The following is a 24346-nucleotide window of genomic DNA, read 5'->3' as shown; positions in this document are numbered from 1 at the left end:
CACAGATGGCGCCGGGTCCCGCGCTCCTCTGGCCTCAGCCACTGTGGCTTTAATCAAAAGAACAATCTGTTTGCCTCTGAATCAGACCCAGATTCCTTTTCCCAGCAATGTTCCCTGGGCCTCCAGGGACTCAGGCGGCCCATCCAGGCTCCATCTCCTGCCCCAGAGCCCAGCCTCGGCTTCTCCCTCCCCATTCCACGTTTGGGGGATGGGGGTGCAGGAGGCGGGAGGGGGTCAGGTACAGGGCCCAGGGTGGCAAACCGGGTGACGTGATTGCCAGCTGGGCCCTGTCGACCAGGCCTCCTGGAGGAGCCTGTCCCCCCAAGACTCTAGGACCCACCTGCAGGGTGGCTTAAGGGCCCAGACAGGTCATTACCCCCATTTCAGAGGCGAAGAAACTGAGGCCCAGGAAGGTGGAGTGACTGCCTAGGGTCGCATGATTCAATCCAGATCCACCTGACTCTTAAGACCTTGGGAGATCCCAGGCCAAACTGGTGGAGCCACCAACCCAGGTGACTGGGGGAGGGGGAGGGGAAGGACCACTCTGGGTTCACAAAGGACGAGGAGGGTGGGCAGCGGAGGAGGCCTCCCACCCTCCAGGCCTGGGTCGAGGAGAAGGGAGGAGTGGTCGAGGGAACAAAGGGAGCGGGGAGGGGGCGGCGCGGGGCGCGGCCGGGCAGGTGGGGGGGCAGGTAGGGGCCGCTTCCGCCCGGCGGGAATCCCGGGCCCCCTCCCCCAAGCTTCACCTTTTATGGTAAGGCGGCCGGGGCGGCGGGGCGGAGGGAGCCGAGGGGGCGGGGAGGGCGGAGGGGCGGGAGGCGCCGCGCCGCTCCCGGTTCTGCTCGATCGGGTGACCGACCGGAGCCGCCGGGGGCGCGGGCGGCCCAGGTAAGCGGGGCGGGGGTGGGGTGGGGGTCCTGTCCTTCCGTCCCCGCCCCGGCGACAGACAGGTGACAGCACGGGCAGCCCTCGGCCGGCGCCCACTCTGCTCCCCAGCCGGGACCCCAGCCCCCCAGCCGGGACCCCAGCCCCGTCGCTCCCGGAGGGGACCCGCGGGACGAGGGGCCGCGGGCTCTGTCCTTCTGTCTCAGTCCCTCGGTCTCTGTCCTCCGAGTGGAGGGAGGGCAGTTCTTGGGGGGAAGGCTGAGGTCCCTGCCCGGGAGCGGCACGCGGAGAGCAGGGACGGGCAGGGCGGAAGCTCCCGCACAAAGAGGACAGCGTCCCGCACATGGATCGAATTAAAGTCCCCGGCAGCGCCCCACAGTGACCCGGCCGGCCGGCCCTAGAGGGCGCTGGGTTTCCGGAGCTCCGGGGTGCTCCTGGCCCCTTTACCCAGCCAGGGTCAGGCGAGGGGAAGGAGAGGCCGCAGGGCTGCCCCTCTCTGGGCCTCAGATCCTCTCGGGGGCTGGGAAGGGGTGGGACTGGGCGATCCCCAAGGTGTGTGCCTGGGGCATCCTGGCCTGGGTCCTCCTGCAGCCCGGATCTGAGGACCCCGGGAAGAGGGTGGGCAGCACCCAGATCCCTGCTCTTCATAATGATGGAAGCTAAGTCCTGGTCCTCGCAGGCCCCCCAGGGGCTCCTCCTCCCCCTCTGGGGCTGAATAAGCAGTTAGCTTTCTCTTGGCATCTACCAAGTATCAAGATTTTGAGTACCCCCTCTCCTTTTATCCTCTCAGCCACCCTTCCAGAAAGACCTCATTCTTCTCACTCTATGAAAAAACTGAGGCCCAGAGAGGTTCAGTGACCTGCTCAGGGTCGCCCAGCAGGAAGGAGGGGGCCCAGGGTGAACTCGGCCCTTTGTGCCTCCTCTGCTTCCCTGGGGTGGGGGAAAGGAAGAGGGACCTCCTGTGCCGGGCTGCAAGGTCCCCTGCAGGGGGCGTGGGGCTCAGTCTCACTCCCACCTCCAGCAAAGTTTAGCTCCCAACCAAGCCTAGGCTACAGCTTAAAGGTAGTTCCAGAGGGTTCTGGAGGGGGTTAGAAGGAGTGTGACAGGGGACAGTGAGGCAGCAGGGGTGAGGTGGGGTAGAGTACCCCACCCCTGGAGGCCCTCCGGCTGAGCCAGCCCGGGCCCTGCCCTGGGCCGCAGTCGAAAAGCCCGGCTGGGTGGGTGGCTGGATCTCAGCCTCCTTCCTTCCTCTTGACAGGAAATGACTTTCCTTCCCTTTGTTTCCACTTTCTCCGCTTACCCAGCTGGATCTCAGATTCGCCCTCTGGGGGAGGAAGGGTGGCTGCCGAGGGTCCCCTGGGCTGGGCTGGCGGGGAGGCTGCCCCACAGGGAGCTCTCTCACCCACAGCCCACACTAGGGTGACCTGGGGGGCAGTGGGACCAGGGGGAAGCCGAGGCTCCCTTTCCTTCCCCGGGGCTGACTGACTGGGCTTTGAAAATCCCTAGCCCGGCCTCTTCCCCTGGGGCCTGAAGTCCCTGCCGGAACCGCAGGGGAGGGATGGGGGTGGGGGAGTGCTGCCCAGCTGTGAACATCTGGTCTCAGTGCTGGGACGTTCGCCTTGGACATTTTCTGAGAAACCAGCAGATCTGATTTCCCGGTGAGGGTGGGCCGGGATGGAGTGGGGTTCAGGGCGGGAGGGGAGGGAGGCAGAGGAGGCATCCTCAGCTGTCTCTGGGGATGAGCCCAGGATATGCTGACCATCAGATAACTGGTCTGGACTGGGCCACCCTGGGGTAAGAACAGGCCTGGGAATTTTGCCCCACCCATCCCCCCCACCCCTAGCCATCCAGGGAAGAAAAAGTGTGTCCTCTCAGGCTCAAGGATACCCCCTGGACTTCCAGGTTGGATGGTGCCCTGTTAGAACTCCAAGTCTGCAGCCTCTTGCTTGGGGCCTCACCTGGCCTCATCTATAAAGTGGGGACATAACACAGGCTGTGTTGAGAATTAGGTGACTTTTGAGGCTGGGAAGGCACTCTTCATAGTGCCTGGCACAGGGCAAGCGCTTTATCAGTGAGTGCCCTTGCTGTTTCTTGCATTTAAAGGTTAAATGCACTCGGAAAATTGTTTGCAAAAACAGATTCTTAAACTTGTAACGAAGTATGAAATTGAAGTCGAGGACAGCCAACAGAAGCAGATGTACTTTCAAACATCACTTACAAAACAAGAAACAAAAGAGAAGTACTTTAAAAGCACTTTTAAAGCTTTATTCATATATTGGTTTCTTATTCAGGTTTTTTGTCAGAACGACCTGCACGTTTTAATCAAACACAAACGAATTTAAAAGGAATTTAGGAGCGTATGTTGTTGTTTTTGTTATTATTATTCTCCATCAGTCTCCAAGAGAGCCCACGGTGGCCAGTGGAGGGAAGTCTTTGAGTGGCCACTTGGGCTCCAAGTCCACATTAGGGTCCCTTGGGGCCTCACCCCCAACCCACCCAGCCCCACCTCTCCAGGTTCACTCTTCAGGTCCCTATTTACTCTCCTCCCCATGAATCTATGGGCCGGGCTCTGGGGCCATGTCGGCGTGGCCCGTATGGAAAGTAAGATAGAAAAAGGGCACAGTCCTGAGCTGAGTGTGGTCGACTCACCCCAGCCCATGACCCCACCTCATCCCTAGCTCTGGAGCCTACTCTCTGCAGGAACCACCTGAGAGAAGGAAAATGGGCTCTCCCCGGTGGGGATGCCGCCCTGCTCCCAGATCCATGCTTTGATGTCTACTGTGAGCCGGACTTGGGTCACACAGATATCACAGACACAACTGAAGGTAGATGAGGTCACTTGTCAGTTGGGGGGGGGCAGACATGGTGATGGTGAGTCAGCTGTCATTGCCCTGTGGAATAGACAATCGCCCTGGAGTCGGGAATCAGGGGAGGCTTCATGGAGGAGGTGATGTTTGCTCTAGGCTTCTAAGGAAAAACTGAAATTCACCCTGCAGCAGGGAGGAGAGGAAAAACAGGTGGTGGAAACATGCCAGAGCAAGTAAGGGAGAAAGATGGTCCAGGAACCGTGCGTGGTCCAGGGTGGTCAAAAATAGGTTGAGGCCAGGGAAATTTAGACTTTATCTTGAAGGTAGTAGGGAGCCGTGGAAGGCTTTTGACTAGAGGAGAAACACATTTATGCTCCAGAAAGATCACTCCAGAGACAGGGTAGGAGGCAGGTTTGGAGGTCATTGAGGCACCCTCACCCCTGTGCCTGAACCAGGGCTGTGATCTTGGAGATGAGACTGAGTGAGACATTCTGGCCATACAATCAAGACTTGATTGGATGTGGACTCTGATGGCGGAGAAAATGATGCTGGTTTGTGAGCTGGGTCGGGAGAGGGCAGAAGAGCCAAGTGGCCAAGAGCATGGGCTCTGTGTTCAGATCCCAGGTCTGCTGCTGCATGACCCTGAACAAATGACTTCCACCTCTTCACCTGGGTTTCCTCATCTGTAAGATGGGCACGTGATTGTGCGGTAATAGACCCTCTCCGCCGCAGCGGTGGGAGGATCTGTGAGTTAATGGACAGAAAGTGTTTAGGGCCCTGCTTGGCACGGAAGAGGGCTTGGCAAATGGTAGCCGATTGTTCTCCTGTCCCCTTTGCCTCCTGGAATCCAGCCCTGATGTTCTGACGAGAGTCACACTGTTTCCCGCCCACCGTGGAGCTGGCCTGAACGTTGGGGACATCACCTTTCCCAGCAAAATCCAGATCCCAGGTGAGGGAGTTCACTTGGGGTGTGGCCCTGGGCTGGGACGGGCAGTCAGCTGCCCTGGGAGTGGGGAGCTGCAGGAGCGGCCCCTCCCTCACGCTCCCGTAGAGGAGGGAAATTAATCATTTGTGAGGTGAGCAGGGCAGGGCTGCCCTCTGCTCCTCCAGGTGTGTAGGTCTGGGGGAGGGGTATTCAGGACTGCCGGGTCCCACCCTGTGGCCAAGCCACCGGTGGGCACCTGCCCTTCCCTGTGGGACATCCGCAGCCCCTTCCGTGGCTGGGTGGGGCGCTGACACTGTGGAGTGGCTGCCCCCGTCTTGTTGGGAGGGGGGAGGCTCCCTGCCCTGGGGGTGTCTGCGTGCCCAGGTGCAGCACCTCTGCCCCGCCCCTGCCATGCCCTGAACCCTGCCCAAGCCTGCGCCGCACTCTGTCCCCAGCCCCACCAGAAGCTGAAGCAATGGCCTCAAAGCCTGAGAAGAGGGTCGCCTCATCTGTCTTTATCACCCTGGCACCCCCACGTCGAGATGAGGCTGTGGTTGAGGAGGTGAGGCGGGCAGCTTGTGAGGCCCGGCCTGGCTGCCCCCGGGAGTCTCCTGCTCCCACGAAGGCACCCGGGGCCGGCTCTGCGGGGAGGCTCCGTTCTTGGACACCCCCCGGCAGGGCTGCAGCCCCAGTGCCAGCCGTTCCACATCAGCTCTCCAGTGGAGGTAAGAGGGCGAGGGCGGTGGGTGGGAGACCCGGTGAGAGGCATCACCGAGGTGGGGAGGAAATGGCAGGCTCTGAGGTCATTCGTTGAGCACCTACTGTGTCCCAGGCAGCCTCTGGAACCTTCCTGCCTGGGTTCGAATCCTGGCTTCTCCGCTTCTTGACTGTGTGACATTGGCAGGCCACTTAACCTCTCTGTTCCTCAGCTTCCTAATCTGTAAAATAGAGATAATGATAGTACCCACCTCAAAGGGCCCTTGTGAGGATTAGATGAGTTAATACATATGTAAAGTGTTGAGCCCAGCGCCTGCCATGTAGAAAGCGCTAAATACCCACTGTTATTATTCTGGGCCAGGCACTGGGAATGTGAAAAGAGAGGTTTTCAGCCTGCATGAAACTTACCTCCTGGTGGGGGAAACAGAGATAATAAAAACATAAAATACAACATCAGGAAGACACAAACACTCTACTAGAATAGAACACAGTGAAGAGCTGGGGAGGTACAGCTTTTTATGGGGTGCTCAGGATGGCTTCTCAAAGAAGGTAACATCTCAGCTCAGTTAAGACCTAGATGACAGAGTGGAGCTAGAAGGGAAATGGGAACAGTAAGTGCAAAGGCCCTGAGGCAGGAATGGATTTGACAAGTTGAAAGACCTGAAAGATAGTTTTGTTTTCTCTTGCGCTCTGCCATTCACTTGCTGTGTGGTCTTAGGCAAGCTGTTTCCTCACTCTGGGCCTCAGTTTCTTCCTCTGGAAGATGGAAATTTGGTCACGTATGTGATGTGAAATCTCAACTGTTGGGTAGAAGTAAGGAAGGATGACAGCCTAGGGGCCCGAGGTGGCTCCTCGTCTGATAGGGCACCAGCTCGAACAAGGAGGCACTGAGACGCTTAGTGCGAGAGGCCAGCCCGGGAGGGCAGGTGAACACCCCGAAGTCCTCAGACCGAGGCTAAGGCAGCCTTGTGCATCCATCACCATGGAAACCACCTAGAGGCCAATGGGAAGTGCCGATTATGGGAAGCCACAAACAGATGGGAGAAGGGACCACACGTGGATACACGTGAGAGTCCATGAATATTCGTGTAACATGCTTCTTCATTATGACGCAGCCTCCTAAACTGATCTTTCCTTCCTAACCACACGTACCAAGAACAACCTCCTCCTGCTGCTTCTCTGTACAGGAGAAGCAGGACCATGATGACCAAAATTCACACATCAGGACATTGATCCAATGGGGAAAAAAAAAATTATGGCCCTTCTGGGTAGGAGAGGGAGCCTAGGAAACATAGTTTAGTTGCCCAAATGCCAAACTTCCCTGGACATTTTCATGGGGTATTGGAATTACAGGCAGAAGATCCAGGGAGCAGGTTTTGTGGGAGCAAAACCAGACCAGACCTTCCTCGGGTGGGATGGCCTTACAGTGGCTGGTCAGGCATGTTGCTGGCCAATTTGGCAAACACAGAGCACGGGGAGTCTTGGGGTTCAGGCCCGCTGGGGTGAGATAAGTTCTAGGTGAGCAGCGGTCATGAGTCTGGTCTGACTGCAGAACACAGAGGTGAGCCCTGGGGGTCTGCCTTCTGCTCAAAGCCAGCTCTGCAGCAGGCTGTCATCGGACACCTCACCTATGCTTGTCCCCTTAGGAATCCACCAGCATTTCTTGAGCCCTTTCATCCTGGCAGAAATCCCCCCCATCTCTCTCTTGAATTCCTGCCCACCCTTCACAGCTGAATGTCTAGAACCTCAAGCAGGTCCTGGGAGAGGCCTCAGCTCTCCTGCTGGCTCTTCCTGACCTGGTTCCCGACTCAGTCAGCTCACGTAGGGCAGAGTCTCTCACACTTCAGCAGCGTCAGCATCCCCTGGGGGCTTGTTCTAACACAGCCAGCTGGGCCCTACCCTGGGCCTTCCTGATTCAGCAGGTCTGCGGTGGAGCCCGAGAATTTGCATTCCTTACATGTTTCCAGGTAAGGCTGATGCTCTGGTCTGGGGACCACACTTTGAGAACGACTGTTCCAGTCCAAAGGCGTTAATAGGTTAGACTTTCGGAAGAGAAGAGTAGTTCTCAAAGTGTGGCCTTTGAACCCAAAGCGTCGGTATCACCCAGGAAATGTAAATTCTAGTGTAAATTCAAAACGCAATTCCAAAAAGGTCAATTCCCAGAGCTTACCCCAAACCTGCTGAAGCAGAAGCGCTGGGGTGGGCCCAGCCACCTGCGTTTGGACAAGCCCCCAGGCGATTCTGAGGCAGACTCACAGGTCTAGAGCAAGCTTCGCATCTGTATAGCCCTTGGGCAGAGGGGTTCTTACCTTTGTCAAATGGGTGGGAAACCTGAACCCAGAGAGGTGCCCCAGCGAACATGCAGGGAACGGGACCAGAGCCCAGGTCTTTAGGCGGCAGGGCCTTGAACATTCTCTGTCTGCTCTCCCAGGGTGTCTAGGGCGGTCTGACCTCGCTGGAGCCTGGCCTACCTTGGGCCCCCACGACAGGAGGTGGGCAGAGTGCCTCCATGCCCTCTATCCCGGGGCGCTATTAATAGCACTCCCCTTGAGTGTGGCAGTGGGCACAGCCCTGCGCTGCGGCTTCTCTCCCGAGTTGCCCAGTTGCCACTCCCCAGGGAGCTGGACAGCCCCTTGTCAGGGCAGCCTGCAGAGGTGGGATTACACTATAGTGAGTGTTCCTGGATGGAGGAGATCCTCCACCCGCCTCCTCCCTCCCTGCCGGCAGCACCCGCTGGCTGGCAGATAGGGTGGAGGCCACCTCCTCACCCGCCATCGCCCCACGCCATGCCACTCCTGTCCTCTGTGTGTATGTGTGTGTTTGCTGTTGGGTTGTTATTGTTTAATGAAACTTTTAAACATACACAGAAGTAGGGAAAACAGTACAAGGAACCCTGTATACCCCACATCCAGTTTCAACAGTTACCAAGATTTGGCTACCTTTGTTTCATCTGTTCCTTTTTTTCTTTTCCTTCGTGAAGTATTTCAAAGGAAATGCCAGTAATCAAGTCACTTCAGCCCCACAGGGTGCATCTCTAAGTATGGCCTTTCTCTTACATGACCCCAAGGCCAAACAATGCATAACAAAATCAACAGGAATGCCTTAGATTATCTAATAGTCTATCCATAATTAATTATCCCTAAACTGTCATAAAAATGCCTTTTAACTGTTGGATTGTAGAGGAATGGATTGTGTCTTGTATTTCTTTTGAGCTGTATCATTCAGTGGAATATGTAGCTTTTCCTTGTCTACAAAATGAGGAGAATTAAATGAGATGATTAATCCTTTGAATCAGAATCCAAATAAGGTCCATAGCAGTGCTGGCCGATAAAAACATCATGCAAGTCACAAATGCAAGCCTCCTATGTAATTAAGAATCTTCTAGCATCCACTCTGAAAAAAGTGAAAAGAAATACATGATATTACTTTTAATGATATATATTATGCAACCCAATATATAAAATGTATTATCATTTCAGCACGTATTCATTATCAAATTTTTTTTTTTTTTTTTTTTTGCGGTACACGGGCCTCTCACTGTTGTGGCCTCTCCCGTTGCGGAGCACATGCTCCGGACGCACAGGCTCAGTGGCCATGGCTCACGGGCCCAGCTGCTCCGCGGCTTGTGGGATCTTCCCGGACCGGGGCACGAACCCGTGTCCCCTGCATCGGCAGGCGGACTCTCAACCACTGCGCCACCAGGGAAGCCCTGTTTTTCTTTTAGTAAGGACATTTCATCAATGGTGCCCATCCCTTCCTATACATAACACGAGTCAGAAGACTCCTGATGTCCGCTGAGGTTAATCGGTGGCTTCAGGTGACGACAGCTGGACCTTTCCTTTGGAAAGTTCGCCACCAACTGTCCGCTTGATACTTTCAACACCTAATAGTCTGACTCTATCATTTAACTAGGTGGTGGTTCCCACCCTTGAGTGGCATCAGCATCACCTGGAGGGCTTTTTAAACACCCCATGACTGGGAGCCAGCCCAGAGTTTCTGATTGTGCAGCTGCATGGCAGGCCGAGAAGTTGTGTTTCTAACAGAGTCCCAGGTGGTGCCATGCTGCTGGTCCAGGAGCCACACCTTGGGAACCGGGAGCCACACCTTGGGAGCCACAGTCTTGGGGGTTAGTTTTGCTTGCATCCGCACAGGGCCCACGCAGCGGGGATTGCAGGCGCCCTCGCACCCGGGTGGGGGAGGCTCTGCTAGGAAGGGCTTTGGCGGCTACTGTTTTCTGAGCCTGTGCCACGTGCCAGCCGCCGTGCCAAGCCCTCACCTGCATCATTTCATTTAATCCTCGTTAACAACCCTAAGCGACTGAGACCCATGTTCCAACTGAGCAGACTGAGGCTCAGAGAGATTGTTTCATGCCGAAGGACACACAGCAAGTCAGTGGCAGAGTCAGAGATGGAACCCAGGTCCGGGTGACCCTGGACCTGAGCCTTTAGCCACCATGCTGCACGGCCTCCTGGGCAAGTGTCACCTCCTCTGTGCACCTGCAGAGACTCTGGCCAACCCACCCTCCCCTTCTGGTTGCAGGATGTTCGCTTCCTCCTCCTCCCCTGGATGGCGAGGACACACTCCCCGACCTGGACCTCCTCCCACCTCCGCCGCCGCCCCCCCCTCCAGTGTACCTGCCTCCCGACGAGGAGCCCCCTGCCCCGATGGGGGTGTCACTCATTTCAGACTTAGAGCAGCTGCCCCCACCCCCGCCGCAGGTACTGCCAACCCTTGGTCCCTGACGGAGCCCCGTGGGTTGGGGAGGGAAGGTCGGGGCCTTTCGGGGTTCTAGGCCTAGAGGTTGTTTGGTCCCTCCTCCTACTTGAGGGCAGTCCCTCTTCAAAACTCTTTCAGGCTGGTAAAAATTAGACGTGGTTTTCAAGGTCCTTGGAGAAGGGGTGCCACACCCTTCCCCCCGCTAAGTGCCCCCTTCATCTCTGAGGACGGCATTCCACTGTGTCTAGCCTAAATCCCTTATGCTGCATCGAAAACCCATATTTAATCCTCTGCCCTTAACAGAGGCGTTGTAGAAATGGGAGAGGTTCCAGGCCAAGGGAAACCCTGATTCCAGGAGATTCCTTAGAAGCAGAGGGAAGTAGCTTTGAAGGAAGCTACTTCCCTGGGTGAAGGAACCCAGGGCAAGGAGCTGGGAGATCTGGCCTCAGTTTCTGCCTCTGTACAAAGGGGCTAATTGCGCCTCGTGCCACCACATGAGGAGCAGAGCTGAGAGGGCTGTATGCGGTCCCCACTGGGTGACTCTTCTCCCCTTCTATCCCCGCAGCCCCTCGTGGAGGGGCCTCCCCTGCAGCCTCGGCCCAATCATCTCAGACCCACAGAAGAGGAGCTGCCGCCTCCCCCAGAGGAGCCTGTCGGCTTCCCCGAGAGAGAGGCCTCCACAGGTATGGGCACAGGGACGGAAGGACTGTGTGTGACCCCCAGGGGCCCTCGTGCGGCCAGCATGAGCTTCTGGGGGGAACCAGGAGAGCAGGGACCACCGTGTCTGTCCCAGCTCACAGGATGGTGATGGGCCTTATAGTTGTGCATCAATTTTATTTTTATTGCATTAACCTTTTTTCCTTTATAACTATAAAGTCCATTTAAATATTGATCAGCAAAATTTGCCATGATAGCAAAAATGCCCTAAGTTTTTTCACTATGTAATTTTTTGAATACATAACACCCTTACATAGTACAAAATAAAAAGCACAAAAGGGCACACTGTGAAAAGTCTTTCCCCTTCCGCATCCCTGTATCATCTAGTTTCCTTCCAGATAGACAACCTGTTAATACCTCGTGCATAACCTTTCAGACATATCTTACGCGTATGCAAGCAGATACAGATATATCCTTCCCCCATTTCCCCACAAGTAGTAGCAAGCTCTGTGCTGTTTTGCACTTTGCTCTCATTCCTTTGTAGTCGTAGAGCTCACTCCACATCAGAACATGAAGAGGCTCCTTGTTCTTTTCCGCAGCTGTGTAGTATTCCTTAGCAGGACCCGACCACGTGGATTTAACTAGTTGCCTGTGGACAGGTGCTCAGGTGGTAATGCTGAGTGAATCGCCTTGCACCTCATCATTTTGCTTGTGTGCAAGTTTGTGAGATAAATTCCTAGAAGAGGAGGCACTGTGATAGTTTTGCCACGTTGTCTTTTTTGGTCATCCAGATCTACATTCCCACCAACCGTGTGGGAGTGCCCGTCTGCCCACAGACTCTCCAGCACCGTGTGTTACTTATTTAATAAATGGCTATTAAGTGCCTACCAGGTACCAAGGCCTTCTCTAGTCCAGGGTTGTAAAATAATTCTCCTCTGGTTTCTTCCAGTGTTCTTATGGTTTCCCTTTTCACATTTAGATCTTTGATACGTTTGGTATTATCTGGGTGTAAGGTGTCACAACAGAGATCCCTCTTTTGACTTTTTTGCAGATGGCAACCCAGTTGTCCTAATGCTATGTGTTTCTTTTTTTCTTCTTCTTTCTAGTTGTGGCGCGCAGGCTCCAGGGCACGCGGGGCTCTGTAATTGTGGCACGCAGGTTCCAGAGTGCATGCGCTCTGTAGTTTGCGGCACGCGGGCTCTCTTGTTGAGGCGCGCGAGCTCAGTAGTTGTGGCCGTGGGCTTAGTTCCCCCGCGGCATGTGGGATCTTAGTTCCCTGACCAGGGATTGAACTCACCGCGTCCCCTGCATTGGAAGGCGGATTCTTTACCACTGACCACCAGGGACGTCCCACACTATGTGTCTTGATTTTAGCTTTTTAAAGACCCTTTGCCTTTTTTTTTTTTTTTTTTTTTGGCCACGCTGCTTGTGGGATCCTAGTTCCCCAACCAGGGAACCAGGGATTGAACTCGGGCCCTTGGCAGTGAAAGCATGGAGTCCTAACCACTGGCCTGCAAGGGAATTCCCCACCTTCCTTCTTTTTCATTTTTTTTTTAAAGTAAGGTTTTATTTATTTATTAATTATTATTAATGAGCTCAAGCTCGTTGCTGTGAGTGGGCTTCTCATTGCGGTGGCTTCTCTTGTTGCGGAGCTCGGGCTCTAGGTGCATGGGCTTCAGTAGTTGTGGCACGCAGGCTCAGTAGTTGTGGCACACGGGCTTAGCTGCTCTGCGGCATGTGGGATCCTCCTGGACCAGGGCTCAAACCTGTGTCCCCTGCATTGGCAGGCGGAGTCTTAACCACTGTGCCACCAGGGAAAGTCCCCCACCTTCCTTCTTTTATTTATTTATTTATTCATTTATTTATTTTTGGCTGCGTTGGGTCTTCGTTGCTGCGCGCGGGCTTTCTCCAGTTGTGGCCAGCGGGGCTACTCTTTGTTGCGGTGCGCGGGCTTCTCATTGTGGTGGCTTCTCTTGTTGCGGAGCACGGGCTCTAGGCACACGGGCTTCAGTAGTTGTGGCTCGCGGGCTCTAGAGCGCAGGCTCAGTAGTTGTGGCGCACGGGCTTAGTTGCTCCGCGGCATGTGGGATCTTCCCGGACCAGGGCTGGAACCCATGTATCCTGCACTAGCAGGCAGATTCTTAACCACTATGCTGCCACGGAAGTCCCCCCACCTTCCTTCTTAATGCCCATCATGACCCTGCCCATGAGCTGAGGCTGCATTTATAACACCCGGGGGTTTCAGACAGAGACCTGGCACTCCGGGCTGGTTCTGGGTGGCGACTGGGTACAGTTCTCCCAGGCTGGGCGGGTCATGGCCTGTATATCCTCTACCCCAGACGTCTGTGCCTTCTGCCACAAGACCGTGTCCCCTCAAGAGCTGGCTGTGGAGGCCATGAATAGGCAGTACCACGCCCAGTGCTTCACGTGCCGTATCTGCCGCCGCCAGCTGGCCGGACAGAGCTTCTACCAGAAGGATGGGCGGCCCCTCTGTGAACCCTGCTACCAGGTAAGCCCCAGGGCAGTTCCCCAGGTGCCTGGCACTGAGCTGGACACCTGGAAGATGTGGTATCATCTCTTTCTCCACAACAATCTGGGGAGATAGGCACTAGTGACCCATTTTACAGATGAGGAAATTGAGGCTCGGGGAGAAGGAACTCAGCCAAGGTGTGTTTGTTCCCCGTGGCTGCCGTAACGAATGACCACAAACTCGGTGCCTTCAAACAGTACACATTTATCCTCTCATGGTTCTGGAGGTCCGAAGTCCAAAATCAGTTTCACTGAGTCAAAACCAAAGAGTTTTGCTCCCTCCAGAGGCTCTAGGGGAGAGTCAATTTCCTCGCCTTTTCCAGCTTCTAAAGCCATATTTCTTGGTTCCTTCGTCCATCTTCCAACTCAGCAGTGTGGCATCTTGCATCAGTATCTCTTTTCCTTCTGTGTCAAATCTCCCTCTGCCTCCCTCTTGTAAAGATACTTGCGATGACATTTGCGGCCCACCTAGATAACCCAGGATAATCTCCCCATCCCAAGATCCTTAACTCAGTCACATCTGCAAAGTCTCTTTTGCCATGCAAGATGGTCACAGACTCCAGGGCTTAGGATCCAGATATCTTTGGGGGCATCATCCAGCCTTTTACACTGTCATCCCAGGGCTGTCTGGTTCTGAACCCTGCCCGTGGTTATTTATTTATTTATTTTTGTCCATGCCACGCGGCTTGCGGTATCTTAGTTCCCCAACCAGGGACTGAACCTAGGCCCTCGGCAGTGAAAGCACTGCGTCCAAACCACTGGACCACCAGGGAAGTCCCATCCTGCCCGTGGTCTTGCTGCTCCCTCACCTAGAGCCACAAGGTTCCAGTGCACGGTGTGACGGGGCATCTCTGGGTACCAAAGACAGTCTGAGAGAGCTAGTCTGGATGCCAAGGTGTTGGAATTGCTAACTCTCCTGTGGCGTGTGGTGGTGTTTTTCCAGGTAGTGTACAGAACTCCCACATATGCATCACCTGGGGGTACAGTGGCTCGCACCTTGTCCTTATAGATTGGTAGCACCTGGCAATCTGCATTTTTCACAAGTCTCTCAGGTGATTCTGATGCACATTGAAGTCTGAAAACTACTGATTTAAGGTGTTAGAGTATTTGGAGTCGGGACTATTTAGAAAACTCAAAATGATCTGATCCCAGGCAGTAAGGTGCTGTGGAAGGAGAAAGGAGCCAGGCCACCCCACCCTGACCCTCTGACCCCATCAACATGGCAGTGGGGGGTGTCCTTACGCTCTTCCCCAGCTTGGAGCCAGGCAGGGGTGAGACACTGAGGCGAAGAAGGGGTGAGGGTGGGCTTACAGCTGGGAGCAGCCAGGAGGGGCTTCAGCAGTGTGCTGGTGAGACAAGGGCTGCCCCCAGGATGGTGGGGGGCGGGAAGCAGGGAGAGATGCTGCCCCCACCAAACGTATCTGTCCAGAGGAAATCAGGTTAAGATGAACAGGAAGGGGAAGAGACATGTAGGGGAAAAGGTGGATGGGTTAGCAAGAGGCCCTGTGTTCTGCCTCAGTGATACCTACACCTTTCTTTCTCCTCTCTCTTTCTCTCCCTCTCTCTCTCTCTCTCTGTCTCTCTCTCTCTCATCCCTCCTCATTCCAGAAAGGATTTGAGGCAGCTTATAAGAATGCACATATACCTGTAGTCATAATAATGTTGTACGACTTCCCTGGTAGTCCACTGGTTAAGACTCCGTGCTTCCACTGCAGCGGGCATGGGTTCAGTCCCTAGTCGGGGAAGTTCCGCATGCTGCACGGTGCGGCCAAAAAATAATAATAATGTTGTACACATAAAACTTTGTTGTTGGGCTTCCCAGGTGGCGCAGTGGTTGAGAGTCCGCCTGCCGATGCAGGGGACACGGGTTCGTCCCCCAGTCCGGGAAGATCCCACATGCCATGGAGCGGCTGGGCCCGTGAACTATAGCCGCTGAGCCTGTGTGTCCGGAGCCTGTGCTCCGCAACGGGAGAGGCCACAACAGTGAGAGGCCCGCATACCGGAAGAAAAATAAAAAAACAAAACAAAAAAAAACTTCGTTGTTAAGAGGATAGATCTCATATTAGGTATTCTTACCACAGTAACATAAAAAAAAAAATTTTAGAGGATACATATAATACCATGAGATATAAAATAAATAGATAAAACAGAGGAAAATCAAGGTAGACAGTTAGTACCCCAAAAATATGTGAATGAAAGACCCCTGTACTCATCCTAAAAGTGGAGCATGGAATTGGACTGTGAGCTTCCAAGTGGCCAAATGGAAAAGGGTAATAAGTTTCAAGGTTTATCGTCCATAAAATAAAAAGCACAGCAATTCCTCTGGGAATGCCTTTTACTGACTCTGAAGTTTTAGAGAAATTTCTCCTATGGGCCCTTATGGACCCTGCCTCAAGCATTTCCTAGTAACAAAAAAAAATGCAGTCATAGGCTTCATGGCAGGATTCCTGACTGTACACCAGGGATATAGTGCCAAACTCGATCCCCTCTAAGCAATGTGGAGGTTTGGGGGTAGTAGTTCCAGGCCAATTGCATGAATGTGAGCACCTCTCCCGTATCTCTGCCTTCCGGGCCCCTGTGGGTAGCCAGTCTGATGCCCCTTGTGGCTTGGAGTGCGCACACCCACGGGATGGCTCTGAGGCAGTGGCCCTCTGTCCCAGGACACCCTGGAGAAGTGTGGCAGGTGTGGCGAGGTGGTCCGGGAGCACATCATCAGGGCCTTGGACCAGGCCTTCCACCCCACCTGCTTCACGTGTGTGACCTGCGCCCGGTGCATCGGGGATGAGAGCTTTGCCCTGGACAGTCAGAATGAGGTGTACTGCCTGGACGATTTCTACAGGTACAAGAGGGGTCCGTGCACTGCATGGGGCACGGAGGACAGGGTGGGGCTCAGGCGGGATGGAGGAGTCGAGCCTGAGTGCTGGGGGCTGGGTCAGAGCTGGCCTGCAGAATCCAGGACTGCCTGTTCCACATACCCTGTGTTTGACTTAGCACCTGCTTGCAGCTGACACTTTTTGAGCAATTCCCCTTGGGTTTAAGCCATTTAATCTCAAAACTGTCTTACAGGCAGGCACTATTAAAGGTTCTGTTTTAGCAAATGTGGAAACTGAGGCATGCAGTACATAAGTACCTAAAGTCTCCCCGATCGTAAGTATGGAAGCTGCGATTCAACCCCCACTGACCTGATATCCAGGCCTTGCTCTCAAACCCCAGACCGCAGTGCCTCCCCTCAGAGCTGGAGCCATATGGAGTGGTAGCAACACACATCTGCAGGGCCCCATCCCTGCCCTCGAGTTGCTTGCTGCCCAAGGGGAGAGACAGGTGTGCTAGTAAAAAACGAAAGAAGAAAAAGCAGTGACCTATAATACAAGACAAATGCAATGGGTGCCCCCCTGCTTTCTTAAATTCTAATGTTCCCATCACTTACTTGCCTTGAGCTAATTATACCCTGGGAAGCAGGGTCTAATCACACAGGTCTCTCCATCCGCTCCTGCCAGGAAGAAATAGGCATGTGTGGTCGTAGCTCCAGGTGTAGTTAGATAGCAACGGGTCTGAAATAGCTCTGGGAGGCGAACCAGAGCTGGCCCGCGTTCTGACAGCTAATTTCTGTGGTTGTCGACGTGAACGCCTCCTGAGCATAAGTTTCTTTCCCTCTAGGAAATTCGCCCCTGTGTGCAGCATCTGTGAGAATCCCATCATCCCCCGAGATGGGAAGGATGCCTTCAAAATCGAGTGCATGGGAAGAAACTTCCACGAGAATTGCTACAGGTGTGAGGTGAGTGGAGCAGCACTGATTTAAAGATGCAATTGGTCCTGTTCGATCACCGGACAAACCCTGTTGAAAGCCTGCTGTGTGCCAGGCCCTCGGCCAGGACAAGTCCAGGTTGGGGCTCTGCTCTCAGATGGCTCACCATCCAATAGCAGAGACAAATGAAAATGAAAATAATTACAAGTATGCTCTATTAATCAGAACTCTTTGAGTTAATGATAGAAACCAAACTCAACCTGCTTTCCGCAAGAAAGGGGATCTTAACGGGAAGGCTCTTGATGGTGATATCACTGATGACATCAAATGGTATCATAAGGCTCTCTCTCCATCTCTCGGTTCTGCCTTTCTTGTGTGTTTGCTTCATTTTCTCTTCCTGGGGGCTGGCATCCTCTGTGGGGCAGGGGGTACAGTGCGTGGCCATGGTTGGCTCAGGTTTATATCCTTCCAACTTAGAAACCCCATCCAGGGATCCCGTTCAGTCTCAAGAAGGCCTCTGATTCACCCAACATGGGTCACATGCCCATTCTAGACCAATCGGTGACCAGGGGCTATGATTGATAACCTCTGGGGCCAGGCAGGTAGGTCTGTATGAAACAGATTGGGATTGATACAACCACTGGAAAGAAGAAAGGGATGCTGGGCAGACCCACACCACAGATGTCCTTTTCAGGTGCTAAGAAAGAGCGTGTATAAATCAGCGTTGGGACAAAGAAGGCAGTGATCAAGTGATCAAGGCTGGTGCAATCAAAGGCACTCTTAGAGGAGGCAGTACTTAACCTGGGTTTTGCAGGTTGAGTAGGAGTTTGCCATGTATTCAGAGCGGGGAAATGAAGTCCAAAAGGAGGCATGGGCCTGTGAAATCCTACTGTGGCACAAACAGCCTGAAGAACTGGAGGAAGTAGAAGTTTTGAGGTGTGTCTGGAGTGTAGAGTGCTGGATGGTGTGGTAACAGTGTGGCCAGAGAAAAGGAAAGGGCCCCCTGTGCCAAACGAATGAGTCTGGACTTCAGGCTGCAGGGAGTGAGGAGGCTGAGGTGGGGAGGCTGGTTAGAAGCTGGTGCAGCAAGAAATGCCTGGGGAGTCGCACAGGCCCCACACTCAGAAGGGTCCCATGCTTGCTTTGAAGCTCTGCTGTCATTTTCTTTTAATCCTTCTTTTTTTTTTTTTTTTTGCGGTATGCGGGCCTCTCACTATTGTGCCCTCTCCATTGCGGAGCACAGGCTCCGGACGCGCAGGCTCAGTGGCCATGGCTCACGGGCCCAGCCGCTCCACGGCATGTGGGATCCTCCTGGACTGGGGCACGAACCCGCGTCCCCTGCATCAGCAGGTGGACTCTCAACCACTGCGCCACCAGGGAAGCCCTAATTCTTCATTTTTGAATAAGGGATTCTGCATTTTCATTTTTCCCTGAACCCTGCAAATTATATAGTCAGTCCTGCTGGGGAGGCTGTAAGAGCCCTCCCCTACCTCTTCCTGTCACCTCCATGTCACTGATGTTTCTGTCTTCTCTGGTGATGGTGACAAAGGTGTCACCTAAGTGGGGACTCCAGAGCAAGTCTCTCTTTTTTTCTTTCTTTCTTTCTATTTTCTAATTGAAGTATAGTTGATTTACAATGCTGTGTTAGTTTCTGGTGTACAGCAAAGTGATTCAGTTATACATATATATATTCTTTTTCATATTCTTTTCCATTATGGTGTATTACAGGCTACTGAATATAGTTCCCTGTGCTATACAATAGGACCTTATTGTTTACCTATCCTGTCTGTAATAGTTTGTAACAGAGTAAATCTCTTAATCAGCCAGTGAGTGATTCCAAACATTTATTTACTCACATTTAAACAGATATGTAGGGAGTTCTCTGGTAGTCTAGTAGTTAGGATTTGACGCTTTCACTGCCATGGCCTGGGTTCAATCCCTGGTCATGGAACTGAGATCCCACAAGCCTCGTGATGCAGCCAAAATTAAAATAATAATAATTAATAATAAAAACAGATATGTAGAACTAAGAAGCATTTTCGCTGAGGGTGACCAGGGAGTTTAGTCCAGAAGTTGACACATTGCTTCATGATTATGTTGATTTGTTCTGGTTCAAAGTCCGGCTGATAACGCATCTTGAAAGAACAATGGTGAAATTCAAGTGCTGTTATCGCTATAGCCCACATTAGATCCAGTGGTGATTGCATTTCCCCGGGCCTGGCTGGTGAGCAAATAAGCCCTCCCTGCTCCTCCTTGGTCAGCTAGGCTGAGGCTACTGGGAACATTACCCAGCCTCTGCCATGAGTCAGAGTTTGGACTCCACCAACTGCATTTCAGGCTGTGAGGCTCCAACCACAGTGGCCTAAGCAGATGTGGGTGCTGTTTCTCTAGGAAGGGAAATGGGTTTCAAGATGCCATCCACGCTCCCTCCACCATGCCTGCCTGCCTTTTTTTTTTTTTTTTTTGGCTGCACTGCCCTGCATTATGGGATCTTAGTTCCCTGACCAGGGATCGAACCCGTGTCCTCTGCAGTGGAAGCTCAGAGGTTTAATCACTGGACCGCCAGGGAATTCCCCATTCCTGCCTACTTTGTAGTCCATGTTATTTCTTACTATTGCTGGAAGGGGAACAATACCTTCATACTTGGCTAGTATCGTATTTATTTATTTATTTATGGCTGTGTTGGGTCTTCGTTGCTGCGCACGGGCTTTCTCTAGTTGCGGCGAGCAGGGTCTACTCTTCGTTGTGGTGCGCGGGCTTCTCATTGCGGTGTCTTCTCCTGTTGCGGAGCACGGGCTCTAGGTGTGCGGGCTTCAGCAGTTGTGGCACGCGGGCCTAGCCGCTCCGCAGCATGTGGGATCTTCCCGGACCAGGACTCGAACCCATGTCCGCTGCATCGGCAGGCAGACTCTCAACCACCGCGCCACCAGGGAAGCCCTCGGCTAGTATTTTTTAATATATAAAATGCTTTCATGCACGTCTCACCTTATTTAATCCTAATGATGATCTTTCGATATGGGAGTTCCCGTCTCCGTTTAAGATGAGGAAACTGAGGGTGAGAAGAGTGGTTCTGCCCCGTGTTCTTCTGGGCTGAGTTTGGGCAGCTTTCTGCCACCTGACAGCTCCTTCGCAAACTGCGACTCGGTCATGGTTGATTCTCATTTAGAAGAGGTCACGTGTGCCCCTGTGGGACTTTAGGCTTGGCACTTGGTGCTCTCAGAATGCCGCACAACTGGCTGTTAGGGATAGCACAGGTCCTGGCACTAAATAGCCCAGAGTCCCCTTGAGACACTCGAGGTGCAGTTCCAGGGAAGAGACACACAAGGGTGTCCTCCCCAGCTGGCCGAGCTGGGTCAGGGTGGCACCCGTGACCCCAAAGTTGTCCCTATGGAGACCAACCCCTCTGTTCGGATCAGTGAAGCTTCCAGGGGACGCCAGCCGTGCCCTGAGCCGGGTCTCTGGACATTCATCGTTCCTGTTATTTCCTGTGTGTGCTCGAGTGAGGCCCAGAGCAGGTGTGGGCTCGTGGCAGAACGGTGAATTTGGCAGTTTGGGCCCCAAGTCCCCATCCTCCAAATTCTAAAATCTTTTGGTGATTTAGAAAATTGGAAATATTAAGGTTTGTGCTAGTGTTGTAGCTGTTCAGGCAGTGGAACAACAAAAAGAACCCTGAACTCTGAGCCTGGAGACCCCATCCTCTCCCAGCTCTGGAACCAGCTGTGCGACCTGAGGCAGGCCGCACCCCTCCCCGGACCTCAGGGGGAGGGTGTTAAGGCCCTTCTAGCCCTTTCCACGATCCCTCAGGGGGCTTCTCCACCAAAGGGCCCCCTCTTCTCCCAGTGTCCTCGGTTCTCCCCTCAGCTGATTGAGTTAATTTCCTCAGTGGATGCTGGCCAGTCCCACCTGCGCAGACTCCGCGCCGCTGTGCTCGGGCCTGGGGTCCATCCACGTGTGCCTTGTTCCCACAGGACTGCAGGATCCTCCTGTCTGTGGAGCCCACGGACCAAGGCTGCTACCCTCTGAACAACCGTCTCTTCTGCAAGCCGTGCCACGTGAAGCGGAGCGCTGCGGGCTGCTGCTGAGGGCACCGTGGTCGCACACCAGCCCCACTCGGGGTCCCTCCCCAACTCGTTTCCCTTCCTGACGTGCTCTTGCACACTTTCCTTCTGAGCCACACAGGGACCAGCCTGCCGGCCTGCCCCTCGTGTCCGGGACCCAGGCCTCCTCCCAGCTGAGAGCGCCCTTTAGACTCTCAGCTGTTCCTTCTCTGCTCTGGGCACCGGGAGGCTTCCGTACCGTGAGTGTCATGCCTGGGGGTCCCATCTCCACGACTCTGGCCCCCCTTGAGCACTGGCCTTGGCCTCCATTTCCAGGGGTGAGTTGGGGTGAGTCTCTAGATAGCACCCTGTGTCCCTAGCAGTGACACGTTAGCTCTGGAGGTGCTGAGACCAGCTCTGCCTTGCAGGACTGAGCTGTTTCAGGAAAACTGCAAAGTCCCTTAAAAAGCACTATTTTTAAAATTTGAAGTTTAAGTGATGAGAAACATTCTTCGGATTTTTGGGAGGGGAGGTGGGAATCTTAAAAGAAAATGCCTTCCATTGTTCATAAATGTACAAGATTGTGACCTACTGGTGGCATGGCCATGGACTTCCCACACTGGGGACATGTCATGCTGACATGGGGCCGAGGCATGAACCTGAACATCAGAGACAGGAGTGAAGGATGACATGCTGACACCCAAGGAAGTCGGCAACCCCTGCACCCTGGCTTCCGGCGCCTCCTTCTGTGTGCGACAGTGATTCAACAGACATGGATTGAGTGCCTGTTGTATGCTGGGGAGCAGAGTACAGGGGCTCTGAGTGTTCGTCCTGCAGCAGCCTCGACTACGGCCGTGCACACGCACGCGCGCGCACACACACACACACTCCTCCAGGACAGCAACAGGGGTGTCCCCTACTCGGGCCCTCCAGCCCAGGCTGCCCTGTGACCACTACCTTCTCAAGGCCACACCTAGAAGATTCTTCTTCTCTTTTAAGGAAAATCATTTTTGTTGCTTTGTCCCTTCTAAGACATTTTGTAGAACATGAACACATTAAACAAGATGTGCTTTCCTCCCTGGGGCTGTCTCGATGTACCATGTGCTCCTAGGAGGATGCCGTGGTACCTCCAGGTACCGGGAGAGATTCCCTGTAGGGCCCCTTAAGGGCTTCAGACCGGAGCACAGCTTCTTGCCCGAAGCTTAGAGCAGTGAGTCGCACACTCCAGGTCTTCCCATACCTCCACAATTTCTATCATACAAGGACCTCCTATTCTATTATCTCCTTAATATTTTCTTTAACTCAACATCCTTTTTTTTTTTTCCCCTCACTTACCGGTTTAGTCTTAGGTTAACTAAGCAATATATCCATGCAGTCACATGTCGATGTCTAGCTATACATGAAAATAAATGCATAACTATTCGAAGTTTGTCTGTGTTCCAACTAAGGCCTCACCTAGGTAAATGCTGGCCTTTGATAGTAGCACCAGAAAAATGTCTGGGCATATCTGCTCAGTGTGGCATGAGTGTCCAGCAAGTGCCTGTATCCCCTGCCCCCAAACTGGGGCTCTTCTCAGCAGGTCAAGAAGCTCCTGTCCCTTCTCATCCCCAGCAATGAAGACTTACCCAGGCCAGCTCGCAGGTGCACTGTTCCTGGACACACCCACCAGCAATGACGTGGCTGCTGGGTGACCAGGGTGGTCCCTGCAGGAGGCCCTCTAAGGCCACCAAGTCCTTTAGCAGAGTCAACACCACCCTCAGGATGTGCTCTCTGCACGTGGGCCACGCTGCCCGTGAGGTTGCTCACCCGCTGCAGCTCGGACACCACCCGCTGGGCCTGGTGAGCACAGCTCCGGAGAGAAGGATACGGGGCCAGAAAGGGCGCTGGACCTGGAGGCAGGTGACCCCGGTCTCAGACCTGGCTCTGCTGCTCTACAGCCTGGACAAGTTATTAATCATCTGAGCCTTGCTTTTCTCATCTCTAAAATGGAAGCAATACTGGTATCTATCATAGAAGATTGCTGGGATAGAAGTGTTGGGCTGGTGAGGTTTCTGAGAAGCTCTTGAGTCCCTTGTACCGTCTGGTGCTGGCTGGCAGTTCTTAGCCATCACTCCTGTCAGCGTTCCTCCACGGTCCTTTTGAAGCCCATCAACCAGAGACCACTGGGGACATGCCCGTGGTTCGCAAAGTTGGGTTTATCGTGCTGGCTGCAGGGGGCGGGATGCATCTCGGCGAGAGTTGGGGGGCCCCTAGAACTTGGGTAGGTATTGAGGGGTTTGGGGAGGATTTGAGGAAGCGGGGCTTTGCTCCAGATGTGTGCTGTCGGGAAGCAGGGGCGTTCTGGGCTTGAGAAGCTTGATTCTCTTCTATCTAGGATGTGGCACTGGCTGTGCTTGGTAGGGGAGCAGCAGCTGCTCACAGGATGAGGGATATTGGCCATTTGTGTATCTAGCCCAGAGGCGCTGGGCTCCAGGACACGCCTACAGTGCTCTGTGAGGTTGGAGCTCACCAAGGCACAGAGATGAGGGCCAGGCTAGCAGCTCCCAGCTGTTGGGACACTTTTCTCTCTCAGTCGCCAAGTTTGGTTTGGTGTGGTTTTTCTTGTCATTAAATTGTCATCTTGTGCTGTGGTTCCTCGTGTCCTGGCCTCTTTCTGGTTGGTTGTGTTTGGAAGGGTGGCGTCTGGATGAAACTCTGGAGGGCGCCTTTGTCTTCTGGGCCGTACATTCATAAATCACTCCAGAAGGGGACACTTCTAGGGAGATTTATGCAACGTAAAATAAGCCAGTCAGGAAAAGACAAGGCGCTGTGTGATTCCACATATGTGAGGTCTTAGAGTAGTTAAATTCATAGAAGCGTGGTGGGTTAGGGGCTACCGGGGTTAGGGAGTTGTTCAGCGAGTACAAAATGTGAGTTTGCACAATGAAAAGTGGTCTGGAGATGAATGGGGGAGGTGGTTGCACAACAGTGTGAATGTACTTAACACCACTGAACACTTAAGAGTGGTTATCTAAGGAGCCCGCCTGCTGCGACTAAGGAAGCCCACGTGCCGCAACTAAGGAGCCCGCCTGCCGCGACTCAGGAAGCCCACATGCCGCAACTAAGGAGCCCGCCTGCCGCGACTCAGGAAGCCCACGTGCCGCAACTAAGGAGCCCGCCTGCCGCGACTCAGGAAGCCCACGTGCCGCAACTAAGGAGCCCGCCTGCCGCGACTCAGGAAGCCCACGTGCCGCAACTAAGGAGCCCGCCTGCCGCGACTCAGGAAGCCCACGTGCCGCAACTAAGGAGCCCGCCTGCCGCGACTCAGGAAGCCCACGTGCCGCAACTA

The 24346-nt window shown here is 53.8% G+C and overlaps 1 protein-coding gene across 4 annotated transcripts; it reads left to right on the top strand.

The window, feature by feature from the left end:
• The first annotated feature begins 799 nt into the window (after positions 1-799).
• Positions 800-23648, top strand: FBLIM1 (filamin binding LIM protein 1). 4 transcript variants are annotated; one of them, XM_060141352.1, is made up of 10 exons: positions 811-888; positions 3564-3710; positions 4544-4641; positions 5073-5342; positions 9874-10052; positions 10616-10733; positions 13047-13216; positions 15897-16075; positions 16894-17011; positions 20950-23648. In XM_060141352.1, the coding sequence occupies exons 4-10, from the start codon at positions 5093-5095 to the stop codon at positions 21061-21063; spliced, it is 1128 nt and encodes a 375-aa protein (XP_059997335.1). In that variant the 5' UTR covers positions 811-888; positions 3564-3710; positions 4544-4641; positions 5073-5092; the 3' UTR covers positions 21064-23648. The 4 variants fall into 4 exon arrangements, with proteins under 4 accessions (XP_059997334.1, XP_059997337.1, XP_059997335.1 ...); XM_060141351.1 differs by lacking the exon at positions 3564-3710 and having other exon boundaries at positions 800-888; XM_060141353.1 differs by lacking the exons at positions 811-888; positions 3564-3710; positions 4544-4641 and adding an exon at positions 9247-9460 and having other exon boundaries at positions 5214-5342.
• Positions 23649-24346: the final 698 nt, after the last annotated feature.

This window comes from Lagenorhynchus albirostris, chromosome 2, assembly GCF_949774975.1.
Source record: "Lagenorhynchus albirostris chromosome 2, mLagAlb1.1, whole genome shotgun sequence".
Lineage (NCBI taxonomy): Eukaryota > Metazoa > Chordata > Mammalia > Artiodactyla > Delphinidae > Lagenorhynchus > Lagenorhynchus albirostris.
This window is presented reverse-complemented; position numbering and strand designations above follow the sequence as displayed.